The 24,746-nt window shown below is 40.6% G+C and overlaps 1 protein-coding gene across 2 annotated transcripts in view; it reads right to left on the bottom strand.

Annotated features, from left to right (window-relative positions):
* The window catches only part of LOC310985053 (arf-GAP with coiled-coil, ANK repeat and PH domain-containing protein 2-like), a 50,465-nt gene extending 25,919 nt beyond the window's left edge, over window positions 1-24,546 (bottom strand). For both annotated transcript variants that reach the window (XM_083970488.1, XM_083970489.1), the window contains exons 1-6: window positions 24,024-24,546; window positions 8,887-8,944; window positions 6,193-6,312; window positions 5,342-5,395; window positions 3,156-3,214; window positions 1,859-2,042 (exon numbers count right to left, since the gene is read on the bottom strand). In XM_083970488.1, the coding sequence (XP_083826614.1) occupies window positions 1,859-2,042; window positions 3,156-3,214; window positions 5,342-5,395; window positions 6,193-6,312; window positions 8,887-8,944; window positions 24,024-24,076 (528 nt within the window). In that variant the 5' untranslated portion in view covers window positions 24,077-24,546. The remainder of the gene's footprint in view (window positions 1-1,858; window positions 2,043-3,155; window positions 3,215-5,341; window positions 5,396-6,192; window positions 6,313-8,886; window positions 8,945-24,023) is intronic.
* Window positions 24,547-24,746: the final 200 nt, after the last annotated feature.

The raw sequence follows: 24,746 nt of genomic DNA on the forward strand, positions 1-24,746 counted from the left end.
AGGTGTGGGAAATTTCAGGTTTGTTAAGATGAACAACACCCATTTATCCAAGTGAGCTTCTGCTTTTCAGTGGAAATTTTAGGCACTTTATTGTATGCTATGGGTGGTAAGTAACACATTGGTCAGGGTGAAGACAGATGGCCACACTATCTGTCCATCTGAACACAATTACATCCGCTTTTTCTTGCCTAATAACAAGACACTACAAATGTCTAAACATTTACATTTTATGTGCTGCATGTGGCAAAGCTGGGAGAAGGAGACATGCTCTTTATTCTCAAAATGTCATGAATGCAAGTCCTGGCTTAAAATCCCCCATATTTTTTCCTCTCCCTCTACCATCGTGCATGTCACTGTAAGTTGTGCACTGTATAATTAAGCAAAAATGCCACAAAAACAATTTAAAGAGAACAAAAAATATAGCTAAAATCTGGCTCTAACGTTTCCTACTGTACAAGCACAGCTGCTGGAGCTTAGCTGCATTTTAAAAGTGCTGACACCACAATCCAAATGTGACACTTTAAAGGAGACCTGTTTAAATCAGCTGTGCTAGCTGCTAGGCGTATAGATTTCTTATAAGCACACTAACAGGCTAGATAAAAACTCAACTAATTCCCCTCAGCCAGGCTTCATTTTTATGAGACAGTGATTATGCTGTGGGACGCCCGAGCCGACTGCCAAACCTATTTTGAAACTTGCTTTTGAGTTTCTGTTCACCATCTAATTTTAGAGGGAACTGTGACTGTGCAGCACTGTCTGTCCGTTAGAGGGAGATTCAATAACGTTACCTTATAAGATAAGGAAACCACAAAGCACCATCAGTGTGACTGTACAGTACAACCAAGAGGAGAGACCAAGGGTTCAGCTGATGCATTCAATGATACATGAGCACTTCACTACAAAATAACAGGGTACAAGACATCTGTGTGTGCAGCTTCGACAGAGAAATGTTTTAACAGATCTAAAGAATTATTGTGAATTATTATTGTATTGTTATTGTCCTAATATTGTGCAAAAGGACATAATCTTTTACTTATCACCTAAAAGTGAATTTGCCCTGCACTGATTATTCAACCTCTAAAAAGGCTACTATTTCCAGGCAGATATGTCTAATGTGTGTGCTTCCTCCTCTCACTTTCTTCCTCTGCTGCTTGTTCCCCTATGGCCTTCCCCAAAAACATGAATCCATGTGTCAAAATGAGTAATGAGTAACTTCAGTCATAAATCAATTTGTGCACAGTAGCAAACTGTGTACTCACTCGTCTCTTTAATCAAGCATACAGGCATAGCATCCTATTTTGTACCATGACATTGTTACTTTTTCTTACATATTTTAACTGTGTCCTTGTGTTTTTTAGCTTAATCCAGTCTGATGTGATGAGCTGAGTGGAATTCACTTTGAAAGTAACAGAATCAAACACAGATGTGCTTCATTCTTGTCTGTGCCACATCAGCATGTTTAATCTGACTCAGCATATTAAATTCCATATCCAAATCCACGTTGGCTGGAGCGCGAAGTGAAATATCGTATGTGACGGTGTATAGCTCAGCTTTTTTTTAAGCTTCTATGTTAAAGGCTGCCTGTCAGCAATAAAAGGCAGCTATAAAGAGTCCCGTTGCAATAATGTGGACACAACTGAAGCTACACATTAAAAGATTTCCATGATAACTGCACATGCTATAATACAATGGACCCTGCTTATTCAATGATGATGATAAACTGGTGTGTAATGTGTCTGTTCTGCATTTTAGTAAACACTCATCTGCACATTCAACATCTTAGGCCAGGGCAGAAAAAAGAAAAAAAGAAAAAGGGGAAAAACAGACCCACACAGCTGGAAGGTTTTGCCTGACCTACCTGTAAGACATAGTCGAGGACGATGTGTCGGAAGCACTTGCGTGTGGCAGTGAGGATGTTGGTGGCCTCCTCCACCTCATGCTGCTTGTTGCGGGGAGCCTGGGCATTCTTGATCAGTGCGGCCTCCTTCTCTTCACTCACTTTATCAAATTGCTTCTTGGCTTCTTTGAACTTACGAATATCACTGACAATGAAGAAGAGAGGCAAATTATTATGTTGCCATAACATTTTTAATTGTGTGGGATGTGAATCATGAGAGATGTTTAGGAAATACTCTTAACAAAATTCAAGACACTTATTATTCAATAGTACATGAGAATATAGGTTTTATGAATCAAGTTTGTTCAGCACTAGTGCAGTTCTTTTCAGTGCTACTTCTGCTGACTGTTAGCTAAGTTTGGTGGAACTACACTAGAATAATGCCAAAAATGTGGTACAATGGAATTTATTCATATACAGGAATAAACTTTTACAGGTTTTCACAAACTATGACCTATGATGATCAAATGGGACATTTCCTTTTTGTGTCAGCTGCAAATCAAGAGGATTAAAACAAACAAGTTTATGCAGTGAGACTACTCTGATGAGCTGTTGTGCGAGTGACTGAGCACTGCTGCTAATTTTGAGGAGGAGGACAAAATATGAGCCCTCAAGCTGTATGTTCCACATGAATTCTTTGCTAAACTTTTGCCTAAGAGTGAATAAGTCACAGCTGAGTGCTGTAAGGTGGTGAATAGCTGTGAGGGAAGTATGGGTGCTGCTGATGTGGGTGTCTAGCCATGCTGTGCCAAGGGCAAAAACTGCTAATCCTTATAATGAAATAAACCAGAAGCCTCCACTGCTTCATGCACTTATACAACCAGCCTGGAATTCAGTGGTAAAATGAGGCCTACATCAGATCTGAAAATGTTATCATATATAGCAACTCTATTTCTTTATCGTATATTATGTGGTTATATTTATGGGATATAACTACATGCCCTAGACCCACTGCACATCAATCTGAGAAAACCAGCTTTTTCTTCATGTTCATTATTATAAGAGAGGGCGTTCTCTGCTCCGCATCTGTTCACAGCTGCTCAATTAAGACAACCTGGATTCATTCAAGAGCAGGTACGTATGTTATTATGTTCACCTCAAATTTGTCCAGTGCTCTTCATCTTAAATTGATTTTTAGAGGTGCGGGCTGTTGTTCTCAAAGATTAAACAAAGCAGGAAATTTAGGTCATTCTTCAAAAGGTTACCGAGTACTTAGAGGGATAACCAGGTTCATTCATTGTGTTGAATTAATACTCACTCTTTGACAAATGTTTGAAGCTGGGTCTTGATTGATCTCTGGGCCTGATCGAATAATATCTGTGAAGAAACATAGAAAAAGTGTAAATACCCCCTTTCTGTTTTAGAAAAAAGCTTTTCTCCAGTTATTTGAAAAATTCCAGCATTAAACCTCTTAAGGCAACAAAACGCTGATAAATGCATTCACTTTCCAGACCACACAATGTCTAGCAAGTCAGCATTCAGCAGTCCTGTTTAGGTTTTTGTTAACATCACAGGGTGCAATTAAGCAGCTAAATTTACGAAAACAAGCTGACTTTGTAAACTCCCCTCATAAAGATATAAACACAAGAAATGACGTGATTCGTTTACTCTTGCTTGTGAGCCACACGCTCATTAACCTGCATGTTTCCTTAACAATTAGCTCCCAAGCAAATGGCCCGAATCCTGTCTAAAAAGGCTCGAGTGCGATTTCATGGCCAGACAAGACAATAAGAGCAGTGTGGCTGGGAGAAGCTACCAGTGACAAACAGATTGAGCACTGTATTTGAGTGGATCATGTGCTGTGAGAACGCTGAGTGGTAAAAACCTATCTAACAGTCAGCTGACGTGACCGCAGTCCCCGTTGTTGAGTCACAGTCGCAAGCACCGAGGCTTTTAGGGAACCAGTCCATGGCTCTGTGAAGAAAGACTCGGTGGAGACTTGCAGTTCCTTTAGGATACTAGTGAAGTGGACATATCTCATATCAATACTTCCTTTTCAGCAGGCATTTACAGTCTGGGTGAAATAATGTCTTGCTCTAAATATTCCACAAAGCTCTCATTTTATTAATCAATTATCGAAAAAGGAGCCAATTAAATAACTTAAATTGACACGTCAGTTTGGCTTCATTGATATTACTACTTACTGAACATCTTGCATGAATAAAGCCTATGAAATCACTGCTTGACTGTATATTGTTCACAACCAAGTTATTAAAGTTGATCTAAACAAAATTGTTTAGGGTTGAATAGATAGAGAAAGAGTTACGTTCCGATCCACAGCCACAAAGACTGAACTACGCCCGGCTTTAGCTGAGGTTACATGTGACAAACATGACGCAGTGTGACGCTGGCTGGAAACTCACTCTGAACATGTTAAGCAGAGCTAATGGAAACAAGACATGACAAGAGAGATCAAGGGCAAAAACTTTTCAATGTGGGGCAGGAGCCTCCAGCCTCCTCTGTGTTTAAGGGCGTCTTAATGAGAGGACAGACAGAGGAAAGTTGTGTCTCCATTTTTAAATCTCAGTGTCATTCCTACTAGAGGCTGACAACTGAGGAGACTAACAAGGGGGTTTAGGGAGAGAACAGCCACATAATAAGATCTGTCCCACTGGGCTCCTCTGACAGTTTATTAGGAGCAAGAGCGGATGAAACAAGGGACAGGGTGTCATGTTTATTCATAAGATCTAGTGGCCTGAAATGACATGCATTAGAGGACAACAATAAAACCTGTGGGCCTACAGAATACCTACATTAACTCTAACTCTCTAACTCAAGCCTCCGGTGTTTTCTTCTTGTATCTCCCCAGGATGTCAACCACATCATGAAAAGTTAAACGCAACCATGTTTACTTTGTTCACGCATGATTTAGTTCAACAGATAAACATTCAGAACATGGGAGGCAGGGAATAGATCTCATGAGACAGGAAACTCCTCTCTCTATACCACTGACTTTACATGCAGGGGAAATAGAGGCTATGTTGACATTTGAAACATGGTTCAAAGAAAAAAAATCCTTTTGTTTTTTGCATTTGTCCCACAGGGCTTTCTTTTAACCACTTTTATGAAGGGCAGTGTTTGCTGTGTGGGCACATGCAGAGAACATTTTTACAGTAATACCACCTGGAAGCTTTTTATAGCCCCAGTCCTCCTACTTCAAAATAGCACGAGGAAAGCAGTTGGAGGTTAAATGTATATGTCTAATCCTTCATTAAGTGGTCCTTGGACACCCTCTGCTTCCCTTCCTCAAACCAGTGTCCCTCCATTCACAGGCCACTGTTCTCCATCTAGTAGGCTGCTTGTGTCCTTCCCAGCAGTAAATAAAACTGACAGGCAAAGAGCTGTTCCAGACTGTCAGCCCAGCTGAGTGTTGTCATCGCCTAGCTGTCAAGGGGAAAAGAAGAACGATGATACATCCGGTTTCACATGGCAGTGATAGCATACCGTGTGATAGTTGATCATCTCCTGAAGGCTCTCGGCAAACTTTGTGAGACTAGACTGTGGAGAGAAAAGAAGGACAACAGCCATGACGGATAAACCCAAGAACCCATGACGGATAAGAATGTAATAGTGAAACAGGAATAACTGCACACGGCAAACAATAAAAAGTAACTTGTAACAAGGCTGCAAAAATAATAATGGGATGAAATTCTGCCAAACAGACACAAACTATTCTGTTAGACAGGTATGCCTACTGTATGCAGAAACCCTGGTTTTTTTGCACACACAGTAGTACTTGGGAAAGAATTTTTTTTTTGGCTAAGTCACCCTCTCCAAATACATGGAGTGGCTGAGGTTCAAACCCAAGGGAGAGGCAGTGAACAAAGTACACAAAGACAGAGAGGAAGTGCTTGCCTTGCCATGCAAAATTCATGTGAGAAAACAAAATGAAACAAAACAAAACATCTGACCTCGGCAAGACCCAGCGGACAGTACAGGATTTGAAGGGACGCCTCTTTTTTTTTAATTTTAGATTTAATCCGGTAATGTCATTAAGGATGACAACACGGGTAGTGCAATAAAAACAGAGAGGAAGTACAGGCCTCTTCACATCACAAGGGAACAAGGAACAAGTCAGTCATGGTTTTACACTGTACCAATTCACTCGGATGTTTATTTTATTTCTTAAATGTTCAATAACTTAAATTGAAATATTTCATCACCCTGTGAAATGTCAAGAGACCTGTCCTTATACACTCTCACACACACACACCAAGACTGGACCCAGAGTGCAATAGTGCGAACACTGGAGATTATCTGTGTTTGAGATCAAGCCAGATTGTTTATCTGTTTACCTCGATGACCTCATCGCTGGTGGACTGCTGGGCGAGCTCCCGGATCCCACTAACAAACTGCTTGTTGGCTGCATTGTAGGCTTTTCCAGCATCAATCATCCCAATACACAACTTCACCAACTAGAGATAAAGAGAAAGAGGGAAATACTTAGAGAGGAAATAACAGAGAAATGTAGTAATGGACAAAAGGGAAGACGATAACACTCGAGTGAAGAATGAATTGGTTAATTTCTTCAGGACATTTATTCTTGTTAAAAACACAACATTTGCTATAGTCACAGTCATTGGTGAATGGATTTGTAAGTGTATAAGAATAAGACTGAAAAACAACAAGCTCAGCCAGTTTCTTGGTAATTAACAACAGGCACTTCTTTCCCTTCTGACTCATTGGGGGCAAAGATAATTCCAGGTTACGTAAACTCACAACAAACTCTGGCTGGTCTCCATCCACTCCCACACAGGAGATGACACAGCCTCAATCTGCCACAGCAACCAAAGCAGCTGAACACCTCTACTAAAAAATGCTCATTTGATGCAATCTGCTGAGCTGATTAGTAGGTGATCAACACTCAATCAGTAAATAAAAACTGTATGAATGTGCTTCTTTTCCCTCAGGAAAGTGAATTGAAAAAGCTGACACTGTAAAGTAGGGAATTCAACTTGAATATTCCAATTTGAATATTTTAATTATACTGTTTGTATAATGCAAATTCTGTGTTTCAAAAACACGTTTAACCTCAAACATATAACTGTCTTAGTAGTAGGGCTGACCCAAAAAATTTGAAGCTTCGAAGCTTCGTTCGTTGCCATGTTAATCGATCATGAAAGTCCGTGATCGATTTTTTTTTTCCTCCTTTTGCCCTTTTTGACACCGGTTCTCATCGGCAATTGTTACATTAAAATGAGCAGGCTACTTGGCATCCTGGAAACCTGCCTGATTTTGGAGATATGCAGTGTTTGTTTGAATTGTGACTCTTATCTTAACACACTTTTACATGTTAACACCCACACACCATCATCATTTGCATTTCCTCTGTGATCTTCTTTGCATAACATATTTTGTTTTTGTTTTGCTCCACTTATCATTCTCTGGCACACTCTGCTGTTGGTACGACACATTTCTTCACTTGTTAGTATAATATGCAGCAACACTTTTTTTGGTTTTGACAATGCAAATTAGGCCGTCACCCTTAATGACGTTATCTATTTTACAGTGAAATTTCTATTAATTAAGTTCTTTGATTAGTAGATCATATTTCAATAAAAATGTAGTTCAGATTTTCAAAACAAAACCAGCCCTGTATACTGGGCGAGGAATGCTTTCTTTTCACAGGAACTGAACAAGAGTTCAATCACGTCTGACCTCAATCTGACCTGCAAGAACATCCTCAGCCATAACACACCAGGCAGCCACTGCTGCAGTCTCCAGTCCGTTTACACACCATCTTAGGAAAACACGTCTTTCTAAGGGAAGAGTTTATAATGGCACAGTTAAAAATGTGTTTACGCTTGATTCAACGTGGCTGTGAACATGTTTGGAGGGTAGGAAGCTGAAAGAAAGAGTTGAACTCTGGTCCCTTTAGCCAATGTATCTGAACTCCACCCATCAACACTTATACAGTATCACACAAACACACCCACTCTGCAGTAGATCCCTCTTCTCCGGAGAGTGGGTGGGACTCCGCAAGACTGTAAGTCCGGGAACAATGTACTCGGATCTCAAGGCCTCATCCTTTAGCGAGTGAACTGACTCTGACTCTGTTGGGAGCTATTGTTAGGGGGAATCAGTTTGCCAAGAGACCAGGGTAGTACTATTGATTATCACCAGATTGTTTGGTCAGTTTATTACTTTAGTCTGGTTAAATGCACTGTGATCTAGATAGAGCACTATGAGTGGGAATGTGATCTCAATCAGGAAATACAGGAAATAACCCCAAAAGGCAAAACATTTATAGGCAATAAAAAAACCAGGGGTTCCCGTGTGAAAGTTAAGTTCACTTAGGAAGTCAAGCATAACAAGAAGAAGCCAACACACTCTGGCTTGGTGCTCATATTCAGCACATCACACCAAGATACAGAAAATAAAGATGAAGACAGCAGGTTATTGTAAGATACGAGAATCTGTCTATTCTGTCATACAGTACAGTAGTTTTGATCACATAAGATGTATGTTTAAGCACTGTGGTGTCCAAAATTTACTGGTGATGGTGAGAATAGCAGATATTATGTTAATTGTAAAAATGATAACAGGCTTCCTCATAGTGAAAATTAAACAAACACAGGTTAAACAACTTTTGGGTGACAGATACATAATGTTAACTTCCCACTGTGTTGGCAACAGATCTATGTGACCTGGGTACTTTACTAACATTTCTGTGAGTCATTCTGTGTTTAGGATTATAAGGGGGAAAAACTATCAAATTACAGTACAGGACATACTACTGTCTGCCGGATGTTTCTTCATACATTTCTGAAACACAGACACACCCACGTGTTTCATCAACGTGTGGGCCAGATGCTCAGATGTGTCTATATTCAAGTATTACCCAAGGGTAATCTTCCATGGGATATACTGGGGGACAAGGCCAGGGACAAACCTGCAATTTTCCATGCACAGGATAGCCTTTGTAGCTGCCAGTTCACACAGTAGAACAAATGAACAATTAACCAATGTTTTTCAAGGGTGGTACTCACTTTGTCGAGCTTGGATTCCAACTCGCACACATCCCCCTCCACTTCCTCTATGGTGGCTCTGTGGGGACAGACAAAAAAAGAAAAGAGACAAGACTGAAATCAAGTGTAATCATGACTCAACGCTATCAACCTCACACATTGAGAGGCGTTCATATGCTATTTGAACACAGAGGTTAAAAAAAAGAAAAAAACACACTGCATGGGAATCATTATGTGAACAACATACACTCCCTCTGTGCCAGTATGGTTAACCATATACGCCACATACTATTAACATTTTCCATTCCCTTCACTCTCCCATGTCCACCACATACTGTAGGCTACAGACTTATCAGATAAGATTGTTTTAAAATAGAACTAAATACATCTGCTTTTTCTATATAGAATAGAATAGAATGGAACAGAATAAAACTTTATTGATCCCCGAGGAGGGAAATTCACAATGTTTTCCTCTGTTCTGACCTCAAATAGGAGGGAAGTCATAAACATCACATGCACCCACCGTATATAATAAGAAAAGTCAAATTATTATTACAAACGTTATACTGAATATTACCTCTGCCAAGGAGGTTTTGTTTTCATCTGTGCCTGCTGGTTTGTTTGACAATAGGAAAATGGAAAAACTACTGAACGGTTTTGCATTGAATGTGGTGGAGGAAATGGGTTATGGGCCTTAAACTTCGGTGTGATCTTAAATGAGTGGATCCAGAAATGTTTCTTTTTTACTGAACTTTGCAGAAGGCCATTCTACTCGCAGCACACTCCATGATTATGGTAACTATGTTCGCCTGCCCATTGCATCATATCAATTTAAAATGAGGGTATTCAAAGTGAGCTTCACCAACATGCCCATATTGTGCTATTTTTTATGTGTTAGTATGTACTTGTGAAGTACTGACACAAGCCCACACAACACAACACACACTCCATTAGAGGCAGCCAGACTGAGAGCTGCCATTTTGGGTAATGCCACAGGGCTGGAGTCAGGTCTGGCGTTGTGCCCTTTAAAATGTGACAAAGCACAGCTTGGTTCTCCACAGGATCTGCAGCCGACGAGCTTCATGGTGCCGCGACAGGGGAGGAAGAAACTCAAACACCACATCCCGGCACAGGCTTGATGAACTAATCTCTACTCATCTTTTTGATTAATTATACTGTTTTATGTGTTACTGTGGCCTTACTTCAATCTATGATGGATGGATTGAATGGCTGATAATAAAAGAAACGGAGCAAAAACAAGCACCAATAATGTTATATGGAGCCATTTCTTCATTTTATACTGTGTGTGATGTATAAATTCAAACATGCACCAATACTGGACACAAGAGTAAAGAAAGAAAGCCTGAGCTGATGCAGCACACTTATCTTTAGTGCTACTAAACAAAAAAAGAAAAGGTTTTGCATTTTCAGTTCCATTTTTTTCATTTTTCCTCTTCAGCCAGCACATATCTGCTGCACCACAGGGCTTCATATTTGCTGGTATGTTGTGACACATTTTACCTTTATCAAAAAAAAATTCAGCTCCTGTGACATGGATCCTGCACTTGGCTATGCAGCGATTTTCATCATATTTTGATCAGCTGCTGAGCCCTACTGGTCATGCTGAATTTGTGAAAAACATATTTAAACGCAGCAACAGGCGCCATGTGGAGATTTATAGTGAATGACAGCGCCAGGAAAGAAAAGGTTTTATTTTGAAAAAAATGACTGATGATGCAGGAGCAGAGAAAAGTAATGTTCATGTTGTGTGTCTTTCACATGATGCATGTTCCACATTTAAAACAGTTTAGCTCTAATAATCTGGACAAAGGAAAGTTTACACAAAAGGGCCGCTGGAAAGGTTTAGATCTGCTCCCTCCATCCATTTCCATTTGTTTCTGGTAAACCTAATTACCAGTATTTTTAGCTTGTAAAACTAAGAACATAATTTTACAGCTTGAACACATGTCATTTTTTCCATTCAAGGGAAAACTGACATGCTACAGTAGCAACTGCCAGTGTGTCAGCGTGTGTCATGTGTCAGCATAAAGCGAAAGGATTAAGAAAGACACGGCACAGAGGCAGTGGATGGCAGTCCCCAAACCCCCTCCAGCTGTTTGTTCTTCCGTACGGTAACACACTGACAGCTGCCAACATCTGGTTACTGTCGGGGAAAAACAAGAGGCTGACTGAGTTGATGTTGGGATGAAGAATTCACATATACACGTAGGGGGAATATTTATACTGTATAAATTTATAGACAATGGTTACATCTTCCAAGGATGTTCCTCACAACACATCTCTGTCAATTAAATGGAAAACTCAATAGTTTTTTTATGACATATTGATGTCACCAAAATTCCCTCAACAAAAGAGGTACTGTGATACTGAACACAATATATGGTAAACTTACCTAAATAATTTGGTGGATTTATGAACATATTCTTCTCATATTGAACTTTATGTGAAGAGAGTTAGGTAGTTTTAGACCACCGTGAGCAAGGCTAATTCTTTCTTCCAAAATCTACACGTTCATAGCATTTGTCTTACTTACATAAGATTTTACAGCTGTACTTAATCAGCAAGCTATAAAGCTGACCTATACATGCCTATACAACCTTTAAGCCTTTAAACACACTCCTGCAACAGGACACATGTAATTTAGTTGAGTAAAAGGGAATGTAACTCTTCTGAGTTTATAGAACTGCTTTATCTTTGCTCAAATCAGAAGCAACACAACAAGACTGCAAAGAATTTGCCCATCTTGAGGCTAGGACTATATAGTCACAGAGTTTTCACTATTGTCAGGAGGAGAAGTGCTCCACTGGTGAACCTGAGCACAAAGGTGACTTGCTAGATGCAAGCTATGCTACCAGGAAAATAAAATAGCTTGGTGCAGCAATAAGAGTGATTAATAGCAAAAGCATTCATGGACGGCAGCTCCATCATTCAGTAAGCTGAATTACAGTATGTGGGTGCCAAAACCACACTGTTGAGCCTGCAGAAAGTAACATGAGCCCCTTGGAGCTAAACTCCTAAAGGATGTATTGTACAGCAAAAAGAAACGTCTTGTATTAATACACACCACCACACCACACCAACTTTAAATGAAATGAAAAAGAAATCAATGCAATTGATTTGGTTTATGTTCTGTAAAACAATCCTACTAGTCTAAGATGAAGGCCTGCAACTTTGGAACAGCTGAGCCCTCGTACTGTTCGCTTTTATGAGATTTTGTTAGCAACCCAAACACAACAGAATGAACTGAGGACTTACGCAGACGAGGAGGGCAGAAACGGGGTCAAAAGCAATTAAGAGCTTGGTTCTCTCACACAGACATTAACCCTGGTCAAAAGCTAAAGAGTATGTTACAGGCCCTGTTTGCCTTTGTCAGCGGCTGCAAGCAAAGTCCATTTCTATGATGACTGCTCTGCTGAAAGGCTCTATGTCTGAGTCTGAGGGCATTTGGATTCATTCAGGTCTTGTATTTTTCTATATTTATACACTGGGCATTTTGGTGGTACACAGTGACTACAGGAGTCATGAGTACAAACCCCAAGCACTGGCTGACGAACATTACCAACAACCAGAAGGCGCAGCGCCAGCATGTCCTAGAATAGTCTTCTTGAAGATGTGGATGCTACCATCAGAAAACATAATGGATTAGCGTAACTACAGGGATATGATATAACCTGCATAAAACACAGCTAAAGAAAAGCTCTCTGCTTTCCTCTATGAATAAACGTCTTAAGTGTTTGAAGCGCTTCTATTAAGGATCTTAAAACGCACTGTAACCAATGAGGCGTGCCCACTTGAATTCAATGCCATTATGTAATGTTTGTTTTTTTTGACAATCAAAACCACCTGTAGCCCTGCCCTTGATAAAAGCACCTGACCCAACCTGCTTCAGTGCAGCTGCCCAGGGGCAAATGACAAAACACCTGCTGTGGTTGTGGCTCTCAGATATGAATGTGCTTACATGAGGGAATAAAACACAGAGTGGCTGGGAAAACGTCAGAGATATTCAGACATGTTTCCCTGGAAAAATAACAGTTAAAAAGCCTAATTGGATCCTTTGTCAGTCAGTCACCGTCAGGCTTTTAAAGCAACCGCATGAACATGACTATTTCCTTCGATTCTTGAAATTTGAGTCTGCAGAGTGAAGTTGTGAAAGTGCTGACAGAGGATAAGAAAAGGAGGGGCCCTGGCAAAATGAAAAACTGGGCCATTGCCTCACAGCTCTGACCTTGGAGCATGTCCAGCCTGCCTGAATCTAGATAATGAGCCGACGAAGAAAGCGAGAGAGAGAACGGGAGAAACAGCTTGAACACACTCGTGCAATTACACTCATACAATGCTTTTTTCACAGGAAAATATGTGATGATGCAAACTTGGTACTCTACTCATACTGGGCAAAAATACATGCAAGCAGAGGGAGGGATCTTCAGAGAAACACCGGCAGTAATCAGCCTGTGATTCAACTGATATACCACTGCTGAGCCAACTCTCTTTCCATAACTGGCGTGTACCATGCTGCTTTAATGGATGGTTCCCAAACCGGGGCCCGAGGCTTCTGGCAGGGTTGTGACCCAGCACCGAGCACAGAGTTTCATACATATTTCCCATCTGGTGTCACAATTTTTGAATGTATTTTGAAATGTGAACTTTGAAGTGAAAGTTATCAGATTATGAATCAGCGGTCCTTGACTTTGGAAGAATGAGGTGAAAGCTGGTAGCTGAACTCAGGTATGTGCACGTGTTTTTATGGTACTTGTGGAAACAAAGCCCTTAAGCCTGTGCACTTTGAGGCCCAGTCTCCACCCCCTGGGTTACTGAAGACCACAGCCACGGCAATGTCACATATGGTTGTTAATACATGGTTTCATTCCATTCATAACATGTGGCCTATCTATCTGCTAACTGTTTATCTTCCTTCTTGATTTAAAAAAAGGTCCACTACGAAGCCAACGTGTTGTGACTCTGCAGGTCAAACAGGGGTGCTGTTACGTCACTATTTACACTACAAGGTCCTTCGGTCATGGCACAATGGAGCTCAAATAAAAAGGAAATCACATGGTTTACACAAACCTTGAGATAAACCTTTAAATTTATTTATCTAAAGTTTTCAAAAAGACGATGTTGAGGAGTGGAGGCTAGAGAGCAGAGGTTTGTTGTCGGTTTAAGTAGTTGTAAGATGTTAGACAAAATGCTTGAAGTGGAATAGATTTGAACATGAGATATATCACCTACTTAATCTGTGAAGATATAGGCTACAGCTCATGCCAACATAAAATACAATAGTAATCAGCACTTGGCTGACTTGACTGTGTTGCTTTAAAATTAATTTTGGGTCAGAAGTTTAGAAAACTAAACTAAGAGTTGAGTATTACCCTAAGTCAATAAAATTTCTCAGACTGAAGAAATCAAAGAGTGCTCTGATGGCCGTGACAAATCATTTTAATGCTCGCCGACAGTGAGGGCAGAGATTATCCGAACACTCCCACGCAACTGAAAAGCAGAAAATAAGAGGTTTAGCCAACACATAGTTCCAAAACTTTAAGAAAACCAATTTATTTTTCTTGCACTAAACAAAGAAAAGCGTGAACAGGGGCATAATGTTTTCCTACAGCACTCAGACACACTTCCACATTCGCAAATCGCAATATAACAACACAATGTTATCACAACATAGGATTATGGTGTTCAGAAGCTTGCATCTCTAAAGAGCCAGCACAGTGGCGATAACACAGACTGGATACAGATAAACATACAGCCGAGGTGATGCAGGTATTTTGCCAAACATCTGATATGTGGCTCCTGCAAACTAAAACGAAGTAGCAGCTGACGCCAAAGCAGACAGGGAATAGATTTATGTGGAGAAGATCTAATCTTTGGACAATCTCATCGCACTGAAGTTCTTTCCATTAGACCAAACAGCAGTCATAATACACCATTGCATACCCCCTTTCAATTCATTTTGTTGTAACAGCATCATTACCGCATATTGTTTTCAAACAGGGGATGGAGCCTCAAGTCCTGGCAGCATGAAGGTTTCAAAAACACACAAAACAACCCTTCGAATTAAGTGCAGCAAATCACTAGTTAACACAGTAATAACTTATTAACCAGCAACTATTTTGAAAACCGATGAATTGTTTTGGTTAGTTTTCGGAAGGAATATTAAATATTTGTTTGTTTCTATTATGGATATATTACATATTACGTGATTAATCAGTTAACTGAATTTTTTTTTTTTTTTTGCAGATGAATTAATGATGAAAATATTTGTTAACACAGCTTCATGCAGCAGAGCAACTTCTTTAATATCCAATCCAAAGAAAATTTGCAAATATTAATATCTAAGAAAATCAGTGCCAATTAAATCTTTGGCACTATTGCTGAAAACCCTAATTGTTGATTTGATTGATGAATTTTTTTTTTTTTTACCACCTAATTGTTTTAGTGCTAATTGTACATGTGTGGCAGTCATCTGGTGTTTTGGGGTTCATTCTGCTCCAGCTCCAAACAAAGTACCTGTCAGAAAACTCTATATGGGAAGTTAAAGCAGATATCAGTGGAATGTTTTTGTTAATATAAGTCCTAAATAGTCCTATTTTCCGTCAGCAATCACTTACATGAAGTATTTCAGCCTAAACACGAGTCTCTCCGTCACTCTGCTCTGCTGTAACCCGAGGAGAAAATTTTCCTTGTGGGATACAAGTGTTATCCAATGAGGAGAGAGAACGGCATGAAGGGCTGTGTGTGCAGCCAAGGGATGCGCGTGAATGTGGTGACGTAGCACGAGGACCAATTGATACCTGACAAGGGCGGGGGCTGCTAACTCATGGTGCGTTCAAAGAAACTCGTACTTTGTGTTTTTCCTTCCTGTGAAGTCATACCAGTTCGATCTGGTACGAGTTCACGGGTCGGAAGTTACGAGTGGCCGTTATAGGGAACTTTCACAGACAACAGGATGGTAAAAACACGAGCTACGGGTTACCTGGAACGCTACCAAGTCGTAGTTGTGACTTGAAGCTGTAACTTACGGTTTCAAAAGCCTGCCTTGAACGCAGCATTAGCCGAAACGGCCGTGAAGCTGATATCTGCTTTAAGTTCATGTGAGCAGCTCCGAGCAGCAAAGAGAAATCACATCCACCTCATTTGTTGACCTTTACTACAAAGAGAGGACTCTCCCTCTCCCTCTGGGACAAAGCTGAGCTGGTAATAAATTCCTGCAGAAAAGTAAAAGGAAACAGCAACATGTGATTACTAGCTTTCTCACTACATGTAACCATATAAATTAAGGAACTAAGACATCCTGGTTTGAGTAGTGTTTGGGTGTGAGGGTGAAGCTAGGTCCTAAATAAAGAGAGACGTGTGGTATGAACCAGACTACAGCTCATGAAGAGAAGGAAAAAAAAGCCCGCCTTGTAGACCACATCAGTGAGAAAAAGGCTAATTCAGCATCACTGAGGGAATGTTTGGGTCCCGGTTCACTTTAAGCTGACCAAGATCACGCAAAGGACACTGGTCCAGACAGAGGGCCACAATACTGAACGTCTAGAAGAGAAACTACCTGCCATGTGTATAGAGGGTCTTTAACTCTACCACAGGGAGTTTGCGTCTCCTAATTACAGTATGTATCACAATCCCACCACCTCGCTGCAAACATCACTCTACCTTCTTTTTTAAACTAACAAGTGATCTGTCAACAGCAACAAGCTAGGCTACACAAACTACGTAACTTTCACTGAAATTTTCAGCTTTGAAATCTACAGCTCTTTGGAAATGATTATTAGGAGAATGTCACAGTTAGTCATTAGTCATCCTTCTTAAAGCAGATATCAGCTTCACGGCCGTTTCGGCTAATGCTGGGTTCAAGGCAGGCTTTTGAAACCGTAAGTTACAGCTTCAAGTCACAACTACGACTTGGTAGCGTTCCAGGTAACCCGTAGCTCGTGTTTTTACCATCCTGTTGTCTGTGAAAGTTCCCTATAACGGCCACTCGTAACTTCCGACCCGTAAACTCGTACCAGATCGAACTGGTATGACTTCACAGGAAGGAAAAACACAAAGTACGAGTTTCTTTGAACGCACCATGAGTTAGAACCCCCCGCCCTTGTCAGGCATCAATTGGTCCTCGTGCTACGTCACCACATTCACGCGCATCCCTTGGCTGCACACACAGCCCTTCATGCCGTTCTCTCTCCTCATTGGATAACACTTGTATCCCACAAGGAAAATTTTCTCCTCGGGTTACAGCAGAGCAGAGTGACGGAGAGACTTGTGTTTAGGCTGAAATACTTCATGTAAGTGATTGCTGACGGAAAATAGGACTATTTAGGACTTATATTAACAAAAACATTCCACTGATATCTGCTTTAATTTAGATCTGTTTGATTTGAATGTATATTTGGCCTTCACCAGGATTCAATAATAAAAACAAATGGAAAATTGTCAATCACTATTTATTTCCAAGACAGCATCTTGAAATTGCTTCTTTTCAACTAACAATAAAAAAATATTCAGTTTGCAGTGATAGAGGAGCAATATTTCACATTTGAGAAGCTCAAACTAGAATTAGATTTTGGATACAAAGTGAGTATTCAGGAGGACTCCACACAGCCTGAGCCACCTTTCTTTTTTGTTTTGTTTTGGCTTGATGGGTATAAACAGCACCAACACTTACATGGTTGCCAAGGTATCAACTTACATCTGTGCTCTTGTGTTATTGTAGTTACTTGGGGTAAACATCCAAATAAAATTGGGTTATTTTCGTGGAGGGTGACTTGGATTTAAATCCTGCCAGCAACGATGCATCATTAACACCAGAAACAGACAAAGGTCTGGACTTTTTCTTTGCTTTTTGACCCCCAACTGTGAGTCAGAGCCGTAACTACAGAGTAATATCTTCTATAAAAATGGAGGCAGCTAATTCTTTTGCAGTGATTCACCAACCAGAATCCAAAACAAAGAGTACGACCTCTCTGCCTCTGAGTGTGTGTTGGCAGGAGGCCAGCAGGCTGTGTGCACTCGGCAGTGGTTGAGCACGTTTGTCATTCACGCTGCCGATACAATGAAGTCTTCAGTAGGGCCTGTGGCACAGACCTCGGCACTTCAAAGACATAAGCTCACACTCAAACACCACCTGCTCCTCACATATTTTCCCCTTCCCCTGCATTGTTAAGACATTTTCTAATGCAGATGCTATGCACTTGAAGGATGGGCTTGTTGGACTGGAAATCAGTTTCCATTCTAAATATCTGAACAGCTATCCATTAGAAATGCCATACAGGTTTGTAATTTTATTGACTAGCTAAAATAATCTGTATTTTTCAAGCAAAAATACTATAACAATAACATGACCTGGATGGACCCAACTCCTGAACCATGCTGTTTACCGTCTTTTACATGATGTTTGAATGAATATCTCTGCTTTATGGACGGTGATCTGAACAAAAAAACTCTATAAAGATGAATATTAATGAGCAAAACGACTCTTTAAATCATCAAGAAAATGAGTGGCAGATGAATCAACGATGAGAATAATCATTGCAGCCCTAATGTCATAATTTAACTTTGACTGTCCCAAACAGAGTCATTTCATGTCAAGTATCTCCCAGCACTGATTTCTACCCTGCATTAACATGTTCCTGCACAATACAGCTTCACACTCCCAAACCAGGATTACTTCAAAATGACTAAAGCTAATCCAATTCAGATATGACAGCTGAATGGATTTGCTGTTACAACTTTCTTTTGATCTTTTTCTAATGATATTCTGTATAGTGTCCAGCTGTGTTGACATTTCTTATTCCCTGCTGATCTTTTCCTGTCAACAGTGTCTTAATATCATGGGAAAATGATGATGTTATGTTTGTAACCGTTAAAGCTGAACGTGTGGAATTAAAAAGGGTTATTCCACCGTCAATGAAATGACGGTGGTGGTGGTGGTGGTCATAACAAACAACTCAACACTTTGAATCTGTTACAGTGGATGGAAATGTGAAGAATGGGGGTGAGCTTCAGTGCTGTGACGTAGATCCTGTGATTGTTAGAGAGCGGAGCAGTGGTGATAGGAGGGGGTAGTCCTGCTGTGGTAAAACCCACCGTTAGACGCACGAGCAACTACAATATCAACAAGATGAGGTCATTTTTTTAAAAATAAACACTTGCACAGACTTTGGGAAATTCTGCCTGGGGTTTTGATGAATGAATATTAAGGCTAATATTGCATGTGGTGCATGTTCTCATCCTACCTACGTCATGCACAAGCTGTAGGAAGGAAATGTACTGAGGAGAGTACAGTGTTTTTAGTATCTGAAGGTGATTTACAGTCTGGAGTTTACTGATATTTATGAAGCTGATCAGTGTATTTGCTTAAAAAACTTGCTTAAGACCATCAAACGAGTTGATTAATCTTCTATCAGTCAACTGACTGATTTTAATTGATGGTTTCTTAGCTCTAGTTTAAACAACTTAAACATAACAATAAATTAAATCATGTCTCAGCTGCCGCAGTTCTGATAAAACAGCAGTACATTTATTGTATTCCTTTTTATTTCCTGCTGCACTAACCTCAATGAAATACAACGGTTTCCCACAGTAGAATTACAAATGGGACAGTGCTAGTCCTCACATTTCATTAGCTGGGCATGTCCATCCTTAATAACCATTAAAAGGGAAATGGATTGCAGCACAATTAAATCTGCAACTGCAACCACTCCAGCATGCTAACAAGCCTGCAGGGTTCCCATGGGAAACTAATCAGGGTGTATCGCAGTATGAGCACTGCTCATCAGGCCCTGGGCTGTGTATTAGCAGAGGATCTGCAGCTGCTGTCAGTGACTCAGGGGAAACTGCAGCCAGGCCCGTTCGACCTGTGACTTCATGTCATGGCCATCAGCCAAGTTCACAAATCAGCAACCCAAATCAGGGGCCAGTAATCATGTTATAATAAATAAGAATTAAAATAGATGTTTGTGGTAATTCCCAAAATTGGCTCACTTCTGGGCAGTTCATGTTGACTAGGTGCAAAAACATTTCCTTCCTTCTTTTGTGACATTTCTTTTTTTAAATCTATTAATGTTGTGCTTACTTGCATGCCCCATTTAGAACCATCTTCACATCTCAGTTTCACAGATGTTTAAACTTTCGGTGAAATGGAGAAAAATTAGGTCAAACAAATGGTCTTCATTTACATAAATATGAGATAATGAAAAATATACTTGCAGATAGTAGTAGTCCTAGCAGGGTAGAAAGGCATATCAAATATGTAGCAACATTTGTTTCATATATACATGTGGCGAGAAAAGCCACAGTCCTCAGAAGGGAATTTTCAACTCTCATAGTTGAAGAGGAGCCAGAAAAGCTCTCGAGGCCGAGTCTAATGTCTACTCTCAAGTGGAAAACTAGGCTACTAGGGTTTAGTGCCAAAAATACATAATTTTTGCACTAGTGCATCTCTCCTACAGGCTGAAGGAATAGTTTATGACCAAAGACTGCTTCCCAACTGAAATTAGGATGAGAGCAAAAAAAAAAAAAAAAAAGTGGGGTGTGCCAAATTACCACTTGAAAACAACCCTCTCCACATTTGGGGGCTCCATACTCTCTGGCACAAAGTTGAAAGCAAACACCAAAATGGAAACAGATGTTGAGCGAGTGAGAGCTGCTTCACGCTGGTGTATATTCTCTGTTTTCATCTATTCTCTCTGTCTCTCCTGCTCCGTCCTCCTCTCTGGCTAAACATAACGAGTGGGGGTTGGAAAAATGACAGTCAAACGATGGTGGTGGTCGAAGGGGAAAAAATCTGCTGTGAAAAGCTCAGATCATTCAGTCCTAGCCATTCAGGGCAAACCCACAGCAGACTGAAAAGCCAGGAAACATTGACAGATGACTCTCCCAAAGAGCAAAGGTCAATAAAAACATAGATAGAGATGGGCCGATGTGCTCTGTTGTGACAACAAGTAGCAGAGGATCATGGGAATAAAAATAACACACTGTGATTGGTTTACCAAATGGCACATCAGCTATTTTGTAATAGGTGATAACATGCTCTTACCTAAAATCTAAGTTTGAATCAAATTACAGGTTTCTTTCAGATACAACTTCATGTACAGTACGTTTAGATAAACACGGTACATTATTAATGGAGAGGGTAGAAAACTGCAGTTATGAATATAATATCTTTGATACATATTATATACTGTATGTTTGCTTAGAAAGTAGTAAATGTTTAGACCAGCCATGGTGGGGAAGTTTGAACTGACCATGTATCCCAGAATACATGTGAAGAGATGGTCAGCGCTGACTTGACTAACAGTACTTATGTCTCTCATTCATTTACACCTTAGGCAGAAACCAGCTGATGAGATGGTGAGATAAGTAGGGAGACATTAAGTACAGAAAGGATTGACAGAGGTAATTACTTTTACAGAGACAATAGGCGACTTATTGTTGAAAGAAATAATTAGCTTCATCATGGATTCATATGCTGATTTTTCATCAAAGCGCTGGTCTATACCTACATCTCAGGCAATATGTTTTTTTTTTTTTTAAATGCCTAAAAATGAACAGTTTTAAACCAAAATATATTCCGTTTATTTTCACATAAGACAAATTCTCTAGATTTTTTTTGATAAATTACATGACTGATCTCACTCAAAGTTGTTGACAATATTCTGACGTACGTGTATCTGTTTGCACACCTGCACTGCAGTCCTAGGAGACGTCTAATTAGCAGAATAAGTGAAAACACCTGGGGGAGTAACGCTGGATCTTGTGACACTGCTGTAATATAAAGAATATAAATAATATTGCTGCTGCAGGGGCTGATATTGACGATGACAAACAGTCCTACAGTAAGAACTGGTTGTTGGTCATTTACTCTTTACTTAGTAATAATCAGAATTTAAACTTCACATGTAAATGAAAGACTTTCAGATTTCTTTTGAAGCCAATATTGTAGTATTTGTGGCCTGAAAGTGATCGGTTGAAGGTTTCAGTTGCAGTAAAACAATGCGGGTTGACCACAACCTCTGTCTGCGGCCCAGCCGAGGTGGTTTCCTTGCTTTGTGTATCACAGATGCAGACAACTTCAAACTTTCTCCAATGACTCAGCGCCCTTGTTATTCACAAGTGATCAAAAGTATGATGACAGTGATGATGGAAAGGAGAAAAAAAAAAAAGAAACTTAGCAGCTCCAACCATGAGTATGATATTAATAACTAGCAATGCTCCTAAAAAAAAATACTTGGACATAACGGACCAATTACAACTTTCAGGCTGATTTACCCATTTCTTAACAATACAGTAACGGCTAATAGTCAAATGCCAGCCGTCCTGGTCAAAAACAGAGGTGCTTATCACCAAAGTTTTGAAGCAGCCATCTTCAAGAAACACAGCTGACTGGAAAGTTTTCCTTTGTTAAAAGCCCTGAATGTGATCCTTAAGGAAATGCTCAGATTTTTTTTTTTTCTTAAAATCTCCATTCTTCTGCAAACAACTTTCTAACATCTGTTCCTCGTTTTTGTGAGAGAGGATGTTACAACAGCAGCGGCAGAGGGGAGCGTGGGCCGAAGGAGGAAGGAGGGAAGGAGGCGCTTTACCAAATCTCCTGGAAAACACAAATTGAGTGAGGAGGAAGTTGAGAGCAAACATGCCATTTTACACAACTTTAAGGGCTGGACGAAGAAGGGGGGGGGGGAGTGATGATGTCACAAGTGACACGACTGCCAGGAATACATCACATGAACACCCACCACCTGACAAAACTGCTGATGAGCTCATTTACACTTTGGCGTGGATCCAGCCATTACTCAGAGGTTCGACGCTTAGCTAAAACACTCTAAAATAAGCAGCTATTTTGATAACCTACTTATCGTAGAAGTGATTACACCCAAGTGACTTCACCATGCATATTGTTCACATTTGAAAGACAAAAAAAAAAGTTTTTTTCCTCTTCAGAAATGTTGATGAAGTAATTTTTAGTCAACTGATGGAAAACCCAGCAGAAATTATAGGTCAATTAATCATTTAGTCAATCGACACAAAGATTTTTTTTTTTTTAAACCAGAAACAATGTCAAATTTTCTGCTCCATGGCTCTAACATGAAAACATTTCCTACTGTTCATTACCACAGCTAATAGTAAACTGAGTATTTAGACTACAATTTAGGTTTGATCAGCAATTTTAAACTATTTGTGACATTAATCAAGTGGGCAGACCATTCAATAATGAAAGTATGGGGCCCATTGGTTGCAGCCCTTTCCGACAATGGAAACATTGGAAACATACATTCATACAGTTTGTCAATTTGTGGTTTGAAATTACAATGGCCATTATTGACCATTTCAAAAACCAAACATTGAATTCAGAGAGGAACTGACAGATGAATGAAACATGAAAAAAAAACTGTTGGCTGCATCTAAAAATGAATATTAGCCTATAGTTGACACACTGACTTTGTAGGCCTACATCCCTTAGCATATTATTGGATGAACCAGCTATAGGGGACCGGAGGGATAAAAGTGAGCTCCCTGTCCTGCCAACACAACACCAACAAGAAAATATAATCCCTGGGGTTTAACACAGTGTAATTAGAGGTATATAACACACACACACAAAAAAAAAACACTGCAGAGCCACTGGATCAGGATCTGGGGCGTAAAATGTCCAGCAATGTCCTTTCTCTGCGCCTCAATTTTTTTTTTAACACAATGGCCAGTGTGAAGGTTACTGGTGCAGACTTGAAAACTTCCCCGCATTCATATTTAATATATTTCCAATGTTTTACATAATTTATTAGGCTATACCCAGGTTGAAAGGCGCTGACCTGCAGCCTGGTAAGTGCACATAAAGCGCTCAGACCACACCACTGGTCAGTCAGTCAGTGAGTGTGTTGAGAGTTGAGTAAAGTGTGTGTTTGGTCTCGTCAGCCCATCACCCTCCCTCCCTCCCTCCCTCCCCGCCTGGCCTGAGCTTTCTTACAGACAAAAATAGAAAAGTAGCAGGGAGGGAGGCAGCAAACAGCTCGCTTAGTTAGTTAGTTACTGCTGATTAGCCCCAACTTAGCAGCTAGCTGGACACTTCTTCTTGTCTTCTTCCCTGAGATAAATGAATAACCACTTACGAAAGAAGAAAGGAGAGTAGCACTCACCTGAACCGGGGGGAGTCCTTCAAACACTCCTCGAAATCCACAGTTATCTTCATTTTTGCCGCAGTGGGTGACTGACCCCGCACACCTGCTCTCTTTCTTTCTCTCTCTCACTGTCTCTCTCTCTCTCTCGCTCTCTCGTTGATTAAAGACAATAATCCAGGCTGAGTCTTTCTGGCTAATTAGCTTGTTTGCTAACGTTACTGTTTGCGACCAGCTGGCTCCTCTCCTCTTGTCACTGCTCCTCCTCTCTCTCTCTCTGTTAGCCCAGCCAGCTTAGCCTCCTCAGCCGAGGGCCAACAGCAGCAGCAGCAGCAGCAGCTACACAAGCTGGTGGTGGTGGTGGTGGTGGTGGTGGGTGGGGGGGGAAGTCAGCGGCGGCGGCGGGGCTGCGGACCATAAACAAACCGAGTTGCCGTGTGTCCGAGTGCCGACAAACGCACCAAAACTCAAGCCGTTAACTTAGAGACGCAGCGGTCAACGGGTGGAAAAAGCAAGAGTGCCGTCGGTCCGTCCGTCCGGTTGGTAGCTGCTGGTTAGGTCATAGCAGCCAGTGGGAGAGGAGCTTTTTCCTTCACCGCTCAAACTACACATACAGAGATCGTGTATACGGGGAGAGGAGGGATCACTACCGATACCCAACCGGCGCGCATGCCCGCCTGCGCCTGGTCAAAATTTCTGACAAGGTTCAAGGTTTTTATTATAAATTTCTTGTGCAGACAGGAA

The sequence above is a fragment of the Trachurus trachurus genome, assembly GCF_905171665.1.
Source record: "Trachurus trachurus genome assembly, chromosome: 4".
Classification (NCBI taxonomy): Eukaryota; Metazoa; Chordata; class Actinopteri; order Carangiformes; family Carangidae; genus Trachurus; species Trachurus trachurus.